At 61.7% G+C, this 17921-nt stretch overlaps 1 protein-coding gene and 1 long non-coding RNA gene across 2 annotated transcripts; one reads left to right on the top strand and one right to left on the bottom strand.

Moving 5' to 3' along the window:
- Positions 1-713: 713 nt before the first annotated feature.
- Positions 714-17614, top strand: PODXL2 (podocalyxin like 2). Its single transcript, XM_045534258.1, has 8 exons — positions 714-801; positions 5077-5355; positions 7972-8756; positions 9356-9430; positions 13044-13200; positions 13838-13899; positions 15389-15568; positions 17318-17614. Exons 1-8 carry the CDS (start codon positions 723-725, stop codon positions 17525-17527), a joined length of 1827 nt encoding a protein of 608 aa, XP_045390214.1. The 5' UTR covers positions 714-722; the 3' UTR covers positions 17528-17614.
- Positions 10112-12138, bottom strand: LOC123625731. The gene is made up of 3 exons (XR_006730630.1): positions 11295-12138; positions 11003-11207; positions 10112-10336 (listed from the first exon to the last, which is right to left on the bottom strand). It is a non-coding gene; the product is annotated as an uncharacterized LOC123625731 (long non-coding RNA).
- Positions 17615-17921: the final 307 nt, after the last annotated feature.

Here is a 17921-nt window from a genome sequence, read left to right as displayed (position 1 = left end):
CACTGACTTACAATCGCAATTCTAGGCCCGCACGCGTGTTTTTTGCCCTTTTTCTCGTTTTGGAGCCTGTCATCCGCGCTGGACTAATCTATGAGGACAAGGGGCTGCGCTTGTTTTGTTGGCAACCTTACTGCAGGGCACGTGCGTGCGTGAGCTTCAGCCGCCAAACCCGGGCCCCACACGTTAGGGAACTTGGCGGGGGCCCCATAGTCACTCTGCAGCGAGTAAGTGACGCCACTGGGGCCCCCAGGTGACAACTGGCTGCCACCAGGTCCGGGAGCCAACCGGGGTGGGATCCGAATCGGGCCGCCTGGCCCCGGGTTTCATCCCGGCCTTCAAGGCTCTCCCGAGAAGCCTCCTCCGCGGCCAGGAGTTCTGTCAGCCCCGCGTTGTCGCCGCGTCCCCCCAGCGTCGCTTGAGGCGGCGGGTCCGCGGTCCCTGGCGGCCTCGGCGCGCGCCCGCCGCCGCGCGCGCCCGCTTCGTCTCCGCGGGGATGCGCGCGCGCGCGCGGCACGCGGCAGGGCGTGGCCGGGCGCGAGTGACGGCCGCGCGGGCCAATGAGAGGCGAGCGCGCCGCCGCCGCCGCCCGCGCCGGCCAATGAGAAGCGAGCGCGCCGCCGCCTCCGCCCGCGCGGGCCAATAGGGAGCGAGCGCGCCGCCGCCGCCGCCCGCGCGGGCCCGGTTGCCGCGCCGCTGCGGCTGCGGGCGGCGACGGCTGCACCATGGGCCGCTCGCTGGGGGCCGCCCGGCTGTCGCCGCTGTCGCCGCTGTCGCCGCTGCTGCTGGCGCTGCTGGCGGCCGGTGAGTGCGCGGCGCGGGGCGCGGCCCGGGGGGCGGCGGCTCCCGCGGCGCCAACAAAGGCCGCGCCGGGCGGGGGGCGTGCGCGGCGCGGGGACAGCCCGGGTGACAGCGGCGCGGGGGGCGTGCGCGGCGCGGGGACAGCCGCGGCGGGACGCGGGGACACCGCGCTGCGTGTCCGCAGGGCTGACGTCGCCCGCGGAGGACCGCGCGTGTCATTGTCACCGCAGCGGCGGCTGTGTGCGGAGCTGCCAAGAAAGGGGCGCACGCGGGCGACCACGGGCGCTGTGACAGCGGGGGGCGGGGCGCTGTCCCCTCGGCAGCTGTCGCGGTGGGGGCGGGGCGGCCACGCGGGGGTCGCGTCCGCGACCCCGAGAAGGCGACAGAGCCTCCCGCGCCGCTCCCTCCCGAGTCGCAGCTGGTAGCGGGCTGGGCACCAGGGGTGTGACATGCCGCCAGCGACGTGGGGGAGGGGACAAGCGCCGGCTGCAAAGGTGGGTCAGGTGAGGTCACGGCTGGGCCGCCTGGCCCCGTGGTGGCTGGTGCGACAGAGGGACGGGGTGTCGTGAGCCGGCGCCCGGGTGTGATGGGTGAACGAGGGCGTGTGTCTGCGTGTCATCGGAGAGCCGTGAGCAACTTCATTTCTAAGGGACACGGTGGAATGACACGTTAGGAGAATGTGTGCACATGTATGTAGATATGTGCACATGTGTGTAGGTGTATGCACACATATTTACGTGTGTGCACACGTGTGTAGGTGTGTGCAAACGTGTGTACGTGTGTGCACACGTATCTAGGTGTGTGTACATGTGTATGTGTGTGCACATGTATGTAGGTGTATGTGCGCGTGTGTGCATGTGTGCACATGTATGTGGGTGTGTGCACACGTATGTAGGTGTGTGCAAACGTGTGTGCATGTGTGCACACGTGTGTAGGTGTGTGTATGTATGTAGGTGTGTACACGTATGTAGGTGTGTGCACGTGTGTGGGTGTATGCACATGCATATAGGCATGTGCAGGGGACCCCAGCTGCTAGACGGTCCCCATGCAATGAACCCATGAAGATACAGGCATGTTGCATGCAGATGCATGTGCCGGGTCAGGGGGAAGCCAGTCTTTGCGTGATGGGACGATGACATGGGTCACTCTCGTGGGGTTCCCAGTGGCAGAGCCCCCCTAGCAAGTGGCTGGGAAGGGAAAGGGTTCCCCTTGCTCTGTGTGTGTCCTTGGAAGGCTTGGTTGAGGGGGGTACGTTGTCACCACCGTCCATCTGGGGGTGGCAGAAGGCCCCCAGTGTGCACGGAAAACATTGTCCCTCAGCATTTGTCTCCGACATGCAAAGCCACCTGTGTCCTTGTCCACCTGAAACCCTCTTCAAGAGAAGCTGATGTTCAACAGATAACTGTGGCTTGGTCTGCTGTTCCGTTGCGTGACGGTCACAAACCAGGACTGGCCATCCGGACCCAAGCCCAGCTCTGACTGCCCCTGTCCTTGTGTGACCAGCTGGCGATTGCTGTGGCCGGTTTCCCTCCCTCCCTCCCTCCTGGCTCTCCGTGACGTGCATTTGCACCCCCGTGCTTGGCGTGTGGGTGTGTGTTGTGTCTAGCGCCATGTCTCTGTCTTACACACGTTTGTATGGAAGCCCTGCAAGGGCCCTTTTGCGTCGATTCTCAGACACACACACACACACACACACACACACACACACACACACACACACACACACACACACACGCAGGGAGGGTGACCGCGCCGGAGGATGTCAGCCTCCTTCCTGTGCCTGTTTTTCTGAATTTGTTTGGGTCGTATTTCCAATTCTTTGAGTCCGATGCCCTAATTTTCTTTTCTTTTTACTTTTATTTTTTTTGAGACAGAGTTGCGCTCTGTCACCCAGGCTAGAGTGCTGTGACATCAGCCCCGCTCACAGCAACCTCAGCCTCCTGGGCTCAAGCGATCCTCCTGCCTCAGCCTCCCGAGTGGCTGGGACTACAGGCATGCGCCACCATGCCCGGCTAATTTTTTTCTATATATTTTTAGCTGTCCAGCTAATTTCTTTCTATTTTTAGTAGAGACGGGGTCTCGCTCTTGCTCAGGCTGGTCTCGACCTCCTGACCTCGAGCGATCCTCCCGCCTCGGCCTCCCCGAGTGCTGGGGTGACAGGCGTGAGCCACCCACCGCGCCTGGCCCGATCCCCTAATTTTCTTCACGTGTTTCTCCTCTGTTGGAAGTGATGAAGTAACAGAAAAATTATAGGTGCCAGAGAGAAAAAGGAAGCCAGTCCCATAAAGAGCACAATTCCGAAATCTTAAATCCGGTGGCATCTCAAAGTGCGTTAATTATTGAGCGCAAAACGAATCATACGCAGACTGGTTAGGCCTCGGCTACTATTTTGATGTCGTCTCATGGTAGGCAAGTTGGAAAAGCAGTTAACATCTCGTAATTACCTAGATAATTACTTACTGCCAAGGCTTTTGAAAATATCAAGGTCTATGTAAAGACGGAACAAACATCACAGGGAAAAATAACTCCGAGAAAATGGAACTGTTTACTGGAGAGGGAGTGAAAAATCAGAACAATGCCAGATTCGCTCTTTCCAGCGGGATTTTCAGAATCTTTGTGAGTTCCTATGAGACCGTCAGGAAAGAGGACAAAGAGAAATGTTAGAGGAAGGAGGGAAAGATCTGGAGAACGGAGGAGCCCACCAGAGTCGTGGGAATGGCCTTGAACTTCTCAGACCACACTGCCCTGCACAGAGAGCTTGACTCCCTAAAAAGCATTTTACCCCCACCCCGAGGTGGGGAGAAAACAGGACTCCTCTGGTCCGACTTCCCCAGAAAGGGCAGAAGCAGTTTTCTGGGTTCCAGGCAGTTCTGGGGAGCTGATCAAGGCCAAGGTAGCACTACGCAATTCCTCCCCGTCATGCCACGGCTCAGCTCTGAGGTTTGGAAGAACAAATACATACTTGATCCTTTAGTGGTTTCAAAGAGGGTGAGTTCCAAGATTCTTAAAGAAAATCAGCTTGCCCTTTTCTTTCTTTCTTTTTTTTTTTTTTTGAGACAGAGTCTGGCTCTGTCGCCCGGGCTAGAGTGCTGTGGCGTCAGCCTCGCTCACAGCAACCTCAGCCTCCTGGGCTCAAGGGATCCTCCTGCCTCAGCCTCCCGAGTAGCTGGGACTACAGGCATGCGCCACCACGCCCGGCTCATTTTTTCTATATATTTTTAGTTGTGCAGCTAATTTCTTTCTATTTTTAGTAGAGACGGGGTCTTGTTACATTGCCCAGGCTGGTCTCGAACTCCTGACCTCGAGCGATCCTCCCGCCTCGGCCTCCCAGAGTGCTGGGATGACAGGCGTAAACACTGAGGTTTTAATGCCTCCTTCCCCTGTTTCCACCATGGGCCCGCGTGTCTGCTTTGAAGCCACGTAGAACAGCTCTGATCTTTGATATCCATATCAACATCTTGCTTTAATGTATTTGAAGATCCCATTCTATTCTTTAAACATCCTCTTTTCCGGGCCATGAATGCCCCAGGTCCCTGGTCTTTGTGAGGGACAATAACACTACAGGAGAATACTGTGCTAGGATACGCACTAGGTCCTTAGAAGCAGGACCCCGTCTTCGCCGGGGTTTGTACCCGCAGCGCCCAGCACCGTCGCCGGCAGAGAGTGGGGACTCAGCGGAGCACGTGCCCAGTGGACGCTGAGGCTGTGGTCCTCACTCTCCCCTGACCGGCCACACGGAAGGCTAAGCAGTTTGGCCTTTTTGAAATGAAAACAGCATCTCAGAATCGCCTTGCAGGCCGGGCGCGGAGGCTCACGCCTGTCACCCCAGCACCCTGGGAGGCCGAGGCGGGAGGATCGCTCGAGGTCAGGAGTTCGAGACCAGCCTGAGCAAGAGCGAGACCCCGTCTCTACTAAAAAAATAGAAAGAAATTAGCTGGACAACTAAAAATACACATAGAAAGAAATAGCTGGGCACGGTGGCGTGTACCTGTCGTCCCAGCTACTCGGGAGGCTGAGGCAGGAGGATCGCTTGAGCCCAGGAGTCTGAGGTTGCTGTGAGCGAGGCTGACACCACGGCACTCTAGCCTGGGCGACAGAGCGAGACTCTGTCTCCAAAAAAAAAAACAAAGCATCGCCTTGCAGCCTCTGGGTGCCTGAGGATGTCCACTGAAGTCCCCCTGTCCCTGGGATGTTTGTTGCTGGGACTGTGGCCTAGCTCAGCGACAGTCCTTGTCCTCTCCTGCCCCTCCTGACTGTCCGGCTTTTCCGTCTGTGCAGGGGCGTCCCTGGGAGTGTGCACGGCGGGGTCTGACGAGCCCGGCCCCGAGGGCCTCACCTCCACCTCCCTGCTGGACCTCCAGCTGCCCACGGGCCTGGAGCCGCCGGACTCGGAGGAGCCAAGCGAGGCCATGGGCCTGGGAGCCGGCCTGGGGGCCCCCGGCTCCGGCTTCCCCAGCGAGGAGAGTGAGGAATCGCGGATTCTGCAGCCGCCGCAGTACTTCTGGGAAGAGGAGGAGGAGCTGAACGACTCCAGTCTGGACCTGGGACCCACCGCAGGTAGCTCTTGTCACCTAACCAGTGTGTGTGTTGACCGCCAGCCGGGAGCGGGGCAGTCTCGGCAAAACGCCAAGCGACCATTTCGGTGCCAAAGCCAGCTCTTATCGCTGCCTGTCCCGTTTCACCCTGCTGCTCTCTGCCAGGGCTGCGGAGTGTCCCACCGTCCCCAGGAGGCCACCTCCTCTTTCTTCTCAGCCTCCGTGCACTGAGCCCTTACTCCGTGCCCATTCAGTTTAATAGAAGGCTTGTTACCTGAGGGATAAATAACAATGTCCGCAATTTTTTTTTTTTTTGAGACAGAGTCTCCCTCTGTCACCCGGGCTAGAGTGCCATGGCGTCAGCCTCGCTCACATCAGCCTCAACCTCCTGGGCTCAAGCGATCCTCCTGCCTCGGCCTCCCAAGTAGCTGGGACTACAGGCATGCGCCACCACGCCCGGCTAATTTTTTTTTTCTATATGTTTTTTTAGCTGTCCAGCTAATTTCTTTCTATTTTTAGTAGAGACGGGGTCTTGCTCTTGCTCAGGCTGGTCTCGAACTCCTGACCTCGAGCGATCCTCCCGCCTCGGCCTCCCAGAGTGCTGGGGTGACAGGCGTGAGCCACCGCGCCCGGCCTCAGCCATCGTTTTCCTGTGTTCCTACTCTGTGGATTTTGCAGCCAGTCTTAAAACTGTGGCAAACCCAGAGTTTTCACGAGAGAAGAAAAATGACCATGAGAAGGTCGAGAACAAGGAATGATTATAGTCGTTCAGCCCCCGGGAAAAGGAGGCTAAATTATGGGCAACTAAGAGAATATGTAGATTTTTTTTTCGCCCCCCGAGGGAGCTGCTTAGCATGCGTTCCTCACTTACTCGATAGAACAGATTTGGCCTTACGTTGTAAAGAACTGTTACAGTTGGGCTTAAGAAAATTGGGGGGGAAAAGTCAGCAACACAGAAATGCCTCTCTAAGGAGGCCGAGACACATTCTTGAAGGCAGTGGCCGGCCCGTCTTTTCTAGGCTTGCCGGTTACCTGCCGGAGGGCCAAGGCCTCTGTCAAATAATGTCCCCTTGGTCCCCTGTAAGGTAGGACCCTGAGCCCTGACACAGTGCATCTGCCGTGAGCCAGGTAGCATGGGATGCTCAAAGGGGCAGAAGACATGTAGCGTGCCGTTGGGACAGTCCCCTGCAGAGGACAGCCAGCTCCTCTCTGTGACAGCCTTGGAGTGTCAGCCTCACATCCTAGAGGGCTGGGCGTGCAGTACCCAGAGGCTGGTTTCTTTCGCAAAGCAAGCGGAGAACCCAGGATTGCAACCCATGCCCCTGGGATCGTGCACTTGGCCTTGGGGTTCTTAAACATCAGCCACTCTTGGGGCCGGGCGCGGTGGCTCATGCCTGTCATCCCAGCACTCTGGGAGGCCGAGGCGGGAGGATCGCTCGAGGTCAGGAGTTCGAGACCAGCCTGAGCAAGAGCGAGACCCCGTCTCTGCTAAAAAAATAGAAAGAAATCAGCTGGACAGCTAAAAAAATATATATAGAAAAAATGAGCCGGGCGTGGTGGCGCATGCCTGTAGTCCCAGCTACTCGGGAGGCCGAGGCAGGAGGATCGCTTGAGCCCAGGAGGTTGAGGCTGCTGTGAGCGAGGCTGACGCCACGGCACTCTAGCCCGGGCGACAGAGCCAGACTCTGTCTCAAAAAAAAAAAGATTCTCTTAGGAAAAAAAAAAAACCACAGTAGAATGATCAAAATTAGGACGTGAGCGCTGATACGATATGCTTCTGTAATTACAAACTTCATTCCAACTTTGCCGGTTTCCCCTACGAGTGTCCTTTGTAGCAAAAGAGAAAAAGAGCTGTGTTTTCTGGCCTGTTACTCAGTCCAGAATCATGTACCGCGTTTAGTCGTCCTGTCTCTTTTATTCTGGAAAACTCTCCGGTCTGTCTTTGTTTTTCACGACCTTGACATTTCCGAAGCGCGCACGTAGGGCAGTGATTTGGTCCTATGCCCCGCGATTTCGATCTGTGATGTCTCCCCGGGGCCAGATTCAGGCTGTGCATTTTGGCAGGGACATCACAGCACTGAATCCTGCCATGGTTCTGCTCTTGGGGAAAGCCTGGTTTCTCCATTCCTTAGTCTTTTTTTTTTTTTTTGGAGACAGAGTCTCGCTCTGTCGCCCGGGCTAGAGTGCCGTGGCGTCAGCCTCGCTCACAGCAGCCTCAGACTCCTGGGCTCCAGCGATCCTCCCGCCTCAGCCTCCCGAGTAGCTGGGACGACAGGCATGCGCCACCACGCCCGGCTCATTTTTCTTTTTTTTCTTTTTTGTAGAGATTGGGTCTTGCTATGTTGCCCAGGCTGGCCTCAGACTCCTGGGCTCAAGCGATCCTCCTGCCTCAGCCTCCCAGAGTGCTGGGGTGACAGGCGTGAGCCACCAGGCCCGGCCAAATTTGTATTATTTTATAATCATAAAGGAGACGCTGAATGGCCTGGTCCGTGTGTCCCTCCCAGCCTCACTTGCCATCCTTCCCAACACGACCAGCAGCCTGCTGTCCCCCCGTGAGCGTGTTACGGTTCTTCAGTCAGTACTGAGTAGATCAGTGGATGATGACACGAGTGATTGAACTTGTCATCTCTGTCCTCAGACTACGTTTTCCCGGACTTAACGGAGAAGGCCGGTTCCCTGGAAGACGCCGGGCAGACGCAAGACCTGCCGAACCTCCCCTCTGCCTTGCCCAAGATGAATCTGGTGGAGCCGCCCTGGCGTATGCCCCCGGAGGAAGAGGAAGAAGAGGAGGAAGAGGAGGAAGAAGAGGAGGAGAGGGAGAGGGAAGAGGTAGAGAGGGAAGAGGAGGAGGAGGAGGAGGAGGAAGAGCTGCTCCCCGTGAACGGATCGCAAGAAGAAGCTACGACTCAGGCCTCTGCATTAGCTCCCACCAGCGGCAGCCGGGCTCCGGGGACCCCCAGGCACAGGCAGGATGATTCCGGGGACCAGGCCTCGTCGGGCGTGGAGGTGGAGAGCCGTGTGGGGCCCAGCTTGTCCCCACCCTCGGTCACCCTGAGCACGGTGGCCCTGCGGCATCAGGACTCCAGCAGCCGGGAGGCAGGGGCCACGGCGCTGCCGGCTGCAGGGCTCGGGGTGGAGTTCGAGGCCCCTCGGGCGGCCAGCAGCGGGGAGACCACCGCGGGGACAGCCGGTCTGGCGGGCGAGCGAGGCCGGGGGCTGTCCTGGGCCGCGTCCCCTCACACCCAAGCTCCGAGGAGGGCTGAGGCCCCAGACGCAGGTCACCTTGACCCGAGAACCTCCGCCCCCCGAGACGTGGAACCGACGCCGTCCTCTGCTCCCCTGGGGCAGGAAGATCTCAGCCAGCAGCCCCAGGACGGGCAGGCAGCGGAAGCTCCTTCTAGAATCCCCTGGGACTCCACGCAGGTAACGTGGCCACGCACACAGGTGGCGGTCTGGAACTTTCCCCCGCAGAGCCCGGCCGTCCCCAGGGCTGCCTGGAGCACAGAGGGACTCGTGGGAGTTCATGCTTCAGGGCTGGCAGTACAGTCACGTGCGGGGGCCTTTGGACAGGCTTGGTGGCCGACTGGGCTCTCCCCGTCCCATCTCCCCTGCACCCCGCACCACACACGCACCTAGGTGCACACGCGTGCACGTCCCCAGATGCCCCAAGGCAAGGAAGGGGGCCCAGGGTGCCAGCCTTGTGTGCCTTTGGCCCACGGAGCGTTAGCAAGTTTGCCACCGTTGCAGACTTACAGACGGGGACAGCCCGCTCTGCAGCTGGCCTCTTTGGAAGGCTCCCTGCTCCCCGGGCATCGGGCCCTGGTTCTGCCTCTCACTCAAGACGTTCCCTGCTCGGTCCCTGATGGCCCTCGGGTTTGCAGACCTTGACGTGTCCCCTGGCAGACTGTCAGCTGCCACCCAGCTATAGCGCAGCTGTGCCGGCCTCCACCTTCCCGCACCACGCTCTCTCTCCCTGCTGCCTCCGCGTAACTGTCGCCCTGGTTTTTTGTCTCATCCTACAGGTGATCTGCAAGGACTGGAGCAACCTGGCGGGGAAGAACTACATCATTCTGAACATGACAGAGAACGTAGACTGTGTGAGTGCCGAGCGAGGCCGGGCACGCAGGGGAGGCCGAAGGCGGCAGGCGGAGTGGGGACCGAGGGCACACGGGGGTCAGGGATAGGCGGGGGGCTGCAGGGGCCTTAGTTCTTTTTTTTTTTTTAATTTTTTTTTTTTTTTTTTTTTTTGAGACAGAGTCTCACTCTGTCGCCCGGGCTAGAGTGCCGTGGCGTCAGCCTCGCTCACAGCAGCCTCAACCTCCTGGGCTCAAGCGATCCTCCTGCCTCAGCCTCCCGAGTCGCTGGGACTACAGGCATGCACCACCACGCCGGGCTCATTTTTTTTCTATATATATTTTTAGCTGTCCAGCTAATTTCTTTCTATTTTTAGCAGACACGGGGTCTCGCTATTGCTCAGGCTGGTCTCGAACTCCTGACCTCGAGCGATCCTCCCTCCTCGGCCTCCCAGAGTGCTGGGGTGACAGGCGTGAGCCACCGCGCCCGGCCCTGGTTTTCTTACTGATCCTCAAACACCTTATCTTTGGCCAGTGAAAGCCTTTTTGAGTCGGCTGCTGGTCATTTATCTGTTAGTGTCCAACCTACTAGTGTCTGGTTGTCCACTGAGTTTCTGGTGGAATGAGACACTCCAGGCCCAGCCCCCGCCCCCAGGCGTGGAATCAATGATTCTCCGAGAAGCTTTCATTCCTTTTATTGGGAAATGGCCCTTAGAGACCGCAGTATGGGCCCTTGGGACAGTTAAATTTTTGGTATTCACAGTTGAACAATAAAGTCTAAAGTTAGTATCTCTCCTTCTCCGGTCGATATGTAGATACGAAAATGTTTTTATTCCATTTTCGTCTTCTATGTTATTTTCATTTGATAGGTGACATCCACTCAGTGAGTCATTTCTTTTTATGGTAGATCTTCTTATTGTGGTAAATATCCTATAACATGAAATTTACCATTTAATAGTCGTTTGTTAAAGTTCAGTAGCGTTAAATGTATTTAGGTTGTCGTGAAGCAGATAGATATGCAGAACTTTGTCACCTTCAGAACCGAAACTCTGAGGCCGAGGCGGGAGGATCGCTCGAGGTCAGGAGTTCGAGACCAGCCTGAGCAAGAGCGAGACCCCGTCTCTACTAAAAATAGAAAGAAATTAGCTGGACAGCTAAAAATATATATAGAAACAATGAGCTGGGCGTGGTGGCGCATGCCTGTCATCCCAGCTACTCGGGAAGCTGAGGCAGGAGGATCTCTTAAAGCCAAGAGTTCCAGACCAGCCTGGGCAGTATAGCAAGACCCCATCTCTACAAAAAATAAGAAAAATTTGCCAGGCGTGGTGGCGCATGCCTGTCGTCCCATCTACTCGGGAGGCTGAGGCAGGAGGATCGCTTGAGCCCAGGAGTCTGAGGCTGCTGTGAGCGAGGCTGACGCCACGGCACTCTAGCCTGGGTGACAGAGCCAGACTCTGTCTCAAAAAAAAAAAAGCTTCACATCTCTAATGCGTCTGAAATTAATTTGGGTGAATGGTGCGAGGTCTAACTCAAGGAACTTGTTCTGTTTCCCACTGGGGTACCCAGTTCTTCCAGCCCCCGTGATTCAAGAATTACTTTTATTTTAATCCTCGCAGTACGCTCAGGGTGTTAGGACCAGCGCCCACATTTTCAAGACGGGGAAACTGAGGCTGGGAGAGGTGCAGTACGTCGCTCGAGGTCGCAGAGCGGATAAAATGGCAGAACCAGGATTTGAACCCAGATTCACTGGATCGCAGGGCCAGGACTCTGCCCCGTCGCCGTAGACGCTCGGTTTTGCAGTCTACGTAACAAATGGAAATTAGAGTCATGAGACCCTCCGGGACCGACGCTGGGGGCCTGTGGGCTTGCGGCGGGCGGGGATCTCTACGTAGGGAGCCGAGGGTGTGCACACGTAGGGGGACCCAGGGCTGCAGCGTGGAGGACGGCAGTTTGCAGGGCAGGGGGGGGGTGTCATTGGCGAGGGGACCCTCATGCAAGTAGCTGCAGACATCCCCTGGCCTCGCCCGCCCCACAGTCAGCGCAGAAGGAAACGCGAGAACCATTACAGGAACCAGAGCTGTCCCGGCTGCCAAGTGGCTCCCTCCAAATACTCATCTTCCAGATTTCAAACCGACGTGGTCGAGGCTGTTCGGCCAGTGAGTGCCAGGGCTTGAGCCCGCACCTGGCACTTGCCACGGTGACAAGGAACACAGGCCCAGCACTCCCGTCGTCGTCGCCCTGGTGGCCTTGGGGTTGGCATGGCAACCCGGGCACAGCTCATTAGCTTGGGCTCTGGCAGAAAGGAGACTAGGAGTGGCCGAGGATCCTTCCCACAGGGGTGACCTGGGGACACGCCCGGGGCCTCCCAGGCTGGCCTGGGTCTCAGCTCCACAGCTGGAGACCTGGGAGAGACCTGGGGGCTTCAGGGGCTGGGGTGGGACACTGGTGATCGGACGTGTCCAGGAGGGGGAAGGCGGCTAGAGAGGCGCTGGGGGGGGTGGCCACAAAAGGGTCTCTTCCCAGGGACAAATGGCACCGTGAGTCCACCGGCAGGGCCCAGGCTGGGCTCCTGTCACCCACTGAGTTCCTCTCTGGGCCCAGGCTCTTGTTTTATTTTAAATTCTGCAGTGACATACGCACAGGGTCTAGGAAGCCTGAACAGTACAACAGAGAGTGTCTGGGGGACAAAGAAGTTCCCCCCCACCCCTCCTGCCTCCTGGGGTGCTTGTTCCCCCTCTGTGTTAATTCTTTTTTTTTTTTTTTTTTTTTTTTTGAGACAGAGTCTCGCTCTGTCGCCCGGGCTGGAGTGCCGTGGCGTCAGCCTCGCTCACAGCAGCCTCAGCCTCCTGAGCTCCAGCGATCCTCCTGCCTCAGCCTCCCGAGTAGCTGGGACTACAGGCATGCGCCACCACGCCCGGCTCATTTTTTCTCTATATATTTTTAGTTGTCCTGCTAATTTCTTTCTATTTTTAGTAGAGATGGGGTCTCGCTCTTGCCCAGGCTGGTCTCGAACTCCTGACCTCGAGCGATCCTCCCACCTCGGCCTCCCAGAGTGCTGGGGTGACAGGCGTGAGCCGCCGCGCCCGGCCTGTGTTAATTCTGGCCACCACCACGGGGACACTCGGACGGCTTTGTCCCCTCGCCATCTCTGCGGTGACAGGCGAGATGACTCTGGCTATGCTACGGCCACCTCTCCCCCAAGTGTTGGTGATGATGGTGACACATCATCTCTCGGCCTGTGGCCTGCCTGGTGTCCGTCCCCAGCCCGAGCACTCAAGCACCGGTGACCTGTTGTCACGCCGTCCTTCGTGTGCTGTGTACCCAGGTGCTGGGCTTGTCATCGTCCGTGGGCGGATCTGTCCTTCCAGCGCTGCTGGGGGCGGATCTGGGACAGGCCCTGTGCCCGGCTTGCTTAGGGCTGGGGGCCCGGGCAGCGGGGAAGCACCTGACATTGCACGTGGACAAACGGACGTGTGCCTCGGGGTTGCCACGTTCCTGCCCAGTGGCCCAGCTGGCGGCTCTCGGGCGGTCCCCGGGGCCGCCTCTGTGGGAATAGCCGGAGGGCTTTGGCCGTGGGGGTAAAGGGGGGCTGGGCCTCCCCGGCTCTGACCACGGGGGGCTCTTTCTGCCCTTGCAGGAGGTGTTCCGGCAGCACCGGGGGCCGCAGCTCCTGGCCCTGGTGGAAGAGGTGCTGCCCCTGCACAGCATCGGCCACCAGGGCGCCTGGCACATCTCCCTGAGCAAGCCCAGCGAGAAGGAGCAGCACCTGCTCATGACGCTGGTGGGCGAGCAGGGTGAGTGGCACGGGCAGGTGGGGGGCCCGGGAGGGTGGCAGGATCGGGAACGGGAGGCCAGGGGACAGGTGTGTTCCTGCACTGGCAGGGGACACACGAAGGGGCCCGGCTCACAGTGTAGGGGTGAGAAGGGGACACGTTCATGCTCACAGCGCCTGGGGCTGTGCAAGTGGCCGTCTCCTGTCACACCCGTCACACGGTGTTCTGAGAAATCAATCCAGGCCGGGCGCGGTGGCTCACGCCTGTCACCCCAGCACGCTGGGAGGCCGAGGTGGGAGGATCGCTCGAGGTCAGGAGTTCGAGACCAGCCTGAGCCAGAGCGAGACCCCGTCTCTACTAAAAATAGAAAGAAATTAGCTGGACAACTAAAAAAATATAGAAAAAATTAGCCGGGCGTGGTGGCACATGCCTGTAGTCCCAGCTACTCGGGAGGCTGAGGCAGGAGGATCGCTTGAGCCCAGGAGGCTGAGGCTGCTGTGAGCGAGGCTGACGCCACGGCACTCTAGCCCGGGCGACAGAGCCAGACTCTGTCTCCAAAAAAAGAACTCAGTGGGAAGTGGGCCTAGGAGAGAGCCAGGAAGGGAGGTGACCAGGCTTGGGCCCCGGCTGTGCTCATGACGTCGTCTCTCCCCATCAGGGGTGGTGCCCACTCAAGACGTCCTTTCCATGCTGGGTGACATCCGCAGGAGCCTGGTGGAGGTAAGAGCGCAGGGACCCGGGCCCGTGAGCCGCTTTCCTGGTCCCTCCTGGGCCCGTTCCGCAGAGTCCCGGCTGCCCACGTGCTCTGGCTCAAAGGAGCAAGGGACAGAACCGTGCTCTGGGCGGGCTGCTGGTTTCGGGCTGAGACGTGGTTCCGTGGGACAGACGGAGCACGTGGACGGTACCAGCTGCTCGGTGCGTGCAGTGGGCGGGGACAGAAGGGACTGTGGCGGCCGTGGTGAGACGGGGGCAGTCAGGACGGCTCAGAGAGCAGGGGTCTCAGGTGGGGATGGGAGTTCAGTGAGTTTCCTGGTCGACAGCATGAGACACCGTGCAGAGCCTGCTGGGCGGAGGGGGGGGACATGACCTTTAGCCTTGACCTTTTTATACAGCCCTCCCTGCCTCTTCGTCCTGCCCCTGGGCATGCTGGCCTTACTGGGCACTTGCGTCAGACTGACTTGGCCGACAGGCATGCTGGGTCTTTGGAAGTTTCTGAGTGGCCAAATCTAGCAAGAAAAACTGACCCTTGCTAACTTAAATCATCCAGACCAAAGTACTAGAAATAGGTAGTTTATAGAAACCAGCTGAAGACCCAGCCTTAGAGAGGGGAGCTCTTTCGGGAGGCCAAGGCAGGAGGATCGCTTGAGGCCAGGAGTTCGAGACCAGCCTGGGAGACCTAGCGAGACCTCGTATCTACAACAAATTAAAAAAAAAAAAATGAGCCGGGCGTGGTGGCGCACGCCTGTAGTCCCAGCTACTCGGGAGGCTGAGGCAGGAGGATCGCTGGAGCCCAGGAGGCTGAGGCTGCTGTGAGCGAGGCTGACGCCACGGCACTCCAGCCCGGGCGACAGAGCCAGACTCTGTCTCTTAAGACAAAAAAAACGGTGGCCCAAGGGGGCCTCGGCCTCTGCATCAGGAGTCACCCTGACACCCCATCTCATGAAGCACCTCTCCCAGTGTGGGCGTGGTGGGAAAGGGCGGGAGCTGGGAGGCTGGGGGTGGCCCTGCACCGTTGCTGGTGATGTGCACTGCCCCACAATGGCCAGAGTGATACCAGCACACCCCAGTCCCACGCCCGAGGTGGAAGCTGTGGCTGTGTGCGGTGGAGTGTGGGAAAGGGGCCCACGTCAGCCCTTGTCCCTCAGTCTGTAAGTGGCAGGGACAGGGACGAGGCCCATCTGGCTGGACTGTGTCTAGCAGTGTGGCGGCCAGTCTCCGGCGGGGGGTCAAGGCCACTGCCAGACAAAGTTCGGGCTCAGGGTTGGCCTGGGTGGGGATGCGAGGGGGGGCGCCCTGAAGCCGTTCTTAGGTAAACGGGATGGGGAAGGGGGAGAGCGACCCCCGCCCAGGACAGGTACAGGCCTGAGGGGACTTCAGGAGCCAGGAGGAACGTCCCGGCACTTTCTGAAAGCCTGCCACCCCTCGGGGAGCCCCCGGCACCCCAGGACCTCGGCTGAGGAAGCTGCGCCCCCCTCCCCTGCGTCCCCAGATTGGCATCCAGAACTACTCCATGACGAGCAGCTGCCAGGCGCGGGCCACCCAGGTGCGCAGCGACTACGGGACGCTGTTCGTGGTGCTCGTGGTCATCGGCGCCATTTGCATCATCATCATCGCGCTCGGGCTGCTCTACAACTGCTGGCAGCGGCGGCTGCCCAAGCTCAAGCACGTGGTGAGCGCGGGGGACGGCGGGGACGGCGGGGACGGCGGGGATGGGGGGGCGGTGGGGACGGTGGGGACGGCGGGGATGGGGGGGGCGGTGGGGACGGCGGGGACGGCGGGGATGGGGGGGCGGTGGGGACGGCGGGGCGGTGGGGACGGCGGGGACGGTGGGGACGGCGGGGACGGCGGGGACGGGGGGCGGTGGGGACGGCGGGGACGGCGGGGCGGTGGGGACGGCGGGGACGGCGGGGACGGCGGGGCCGGGGGGCGGTGGGGACGGTGGGGACGGCGGGGATGGGGGGGCGGTGGGGACGGCGGGGCGGTGGGGACGGCGGGGACGGCGGGGACGGCGGGGCGGTGGGGACGGCGGGGACGGCGGGGACGGCGGGGACGGTGGGGACGGCGGGGCGGTGGGGACGGCGGGGGACGGCGGGGACGGCGGGGACGGCGGGGCGGCGGGGACGGCGGGGACGGCGGGGACGGTGGGGACGGCGGGGCGGTGGGGACGGCGGGGACGGTGGGGACGGCGGGGACGGCGGGGCCGGGGCGCAGCGTCCCCGCGGGCAGGCGGCGTGGCAGGCGCGGGCTGTGCCCAGGGCCACACGGGGTCCCCGGGCTGAAGCCACGTGTCGGAGCCCGGCGGGCATCTGGAGGTGCGTGGGCGATGGGGGGGGCAGGGCAGGCGCGGGGGCGTCCCCAGGAGCAAGGCAGCAGCAGGGCCTGGTGACACTCCGCCCAGCGCACAGGTGGGGGGTCCCTATAGCGGGGGGGGGGGGCCCAGAAGGTGAGCGAGGCCATGGGGCTGTTTGGGGGTGCAGGATTATTAGAATTATGTTAGGAAAGGAGTTGAGCTCGTCTGTGGGGGGCGCCCCGGGGATGCCCGGGGTGGGGTTTTGCAGCTGCTCGGGGTGGGGGGGGGCGGTGGGGGTGGCGAGGAGGGGCTGGGGGAGGGGACGGGCTGGGGGAGGGGATGGGATGGGGCGGGACGGGGGGAGGGGACAGGACGGGGGGAGGGGACGGGGCCCGGATGGGGCGGGGGAGGGGAGGAGGCGGGATCGGGCGGGGGGGGGGAACGAGGCGGGGGAGGGGAAGGGGCGGATGTAGGGGGGACGTCATGGGGCGGGGAATGGGAATGGGTGGGGCGGAGGGAGGGGAAGGGGCGGGATGGGGAGTGGATGGGGAGGGGACGGAACGGGGGAGGGGACAGGGCGGGGAATGGGAAAGGCCGGGATGGGGAGGGGATGGGATGGGGTGGGGGGATGGGTCGGGGACGGGGGGGGGGGAAGGGACGGGGACCGGAGGGGACGGGGCGGGGGGACGGGACGGGGGGAGGGGACAGGGCGGGGACGGGGATGGGGGGAGGACGGGGACCGGCAGGGGCGGGGACGGGGATGGGGGGAGGACGGGGACCGGCGGGGACGGGGACGGGGATGGGGGGGGACGGGGACCGGCAGGGGCGGGGACGGGGATGGGGGGGAGGACGGGGACCGGCGGGGACGGGGACGGGGATGGGGGGAGGACGGGGACCGGCAGGGGCGGGGACGGGGATGGGGAGGGGACGAGGCGGGGGGGGGTACGGGGATGGGGGGCGGGGACGGGGATGGGGGGGGACGGGGACCGGCAGGGACAGGGCGGGGACGGGGATGGGGGGGGACGGGGACCGGCAGGGACAGGGACGGGGACGGGGACCGGCAGGGACGGGGACGGGGACGGGGCACGGCGGCGCCCGCCCAGCCGCCGTCTCCGCCGCCCGCCGCAGTCGCACGGCGAGGAGCTGCGCTTCGTGGAGAACGGCTGCCACGACAACCCCACGCTGGACGTGGCCAGCGACAGCCAGTCGGAGATACCGGAGAAGCACCTCGCCCTCAACGGCCGGGCGCTCAACGGCCCGGGGAGCTGGGGGGCGCTCATGGGGGTCAAGCGGGACCCCGAGGACTCGGACGTGTTCGAGGAGGACACGCACCTGTGAGCGCGGCCCGACCCGCCGGGACGAGCAGGGCGGACCCCGAAGCGGACGGCCCCGCCCCGCCCCGCCCCCGCCCCGCTGCCCGCGCCCCGGACTCCATTAAAGCCGCCCGGAGACCACGGCCCCGCCGCCCGCCTGCCCGCCTGGTTCTTGCGTCCGGGGGCGGGGCGTGGGAGGGGGCGGGGCGTGGGGAGGCGGGGCCGGCGGAGTGTGAACGGGGTGGGGCGGAGCGAGGCGTGGAGGGGCGGGGACGTGGAGGGAGGCGGGGCCGGCGCGGCCGGGCAGGGGCGTGAATGGATGCGAGGGCGGGGCCTGGCGGCTGGGGGGCGTGGGGGGCGGGGACGGAGGCGGGGCCGGCGGGGAGGGGGAGGGGCTAGGGCGTGGAGGGAGGTGGGGG

The sequence above is a fragment of the Lemur catta genome, chromosome 21, assembly GCF_020740605.2.
Source record: "Lemur catta isolate mLemCat1 chromosome 21, mLemCat1.pri, whole genome shotgun sequence".
Taxonomy (NCBI): domain Eukaryota; kingdom Metazoa; phylum Chordata; class Mammalia; order Primates; family Lemuridae; genus Lemur; species Lemur catta.
The sequence above is the reverse complement of the archived record's forward strand: the minus strand, read 5'-3'. Positions and strand labels throughout refer to the sequence as shown.

What these genes read in the sequence shown, in the direction of transcription:
- PODXL2 (XM_045534258.1), top strand. Translation starts at nt 723, where the DNA reads ATGGGCCGCTCGCTGGGGGCCGCCCGGCTGTCGCCGCTGTCGCCGCTG. An exon ending in GCTGGCGCTGCTGGCGGCCG is followed by an intron (nt 802 to 5,076) that starts GTGAGTGCGCGG and finishes CCGTCTGTGCAG; the next exon opens with GGGCGTCCCTGGGAGTGTGC. An exon ending in GACGCTGGTGGGCGAGCAGG is followed by an intron (nt 13,201 to 13,837) that starts GTGAGTGGCACG and finishes TCTCCCCATCAG; the next exon opens with GGGTGGTGCCCACTCAAGAC.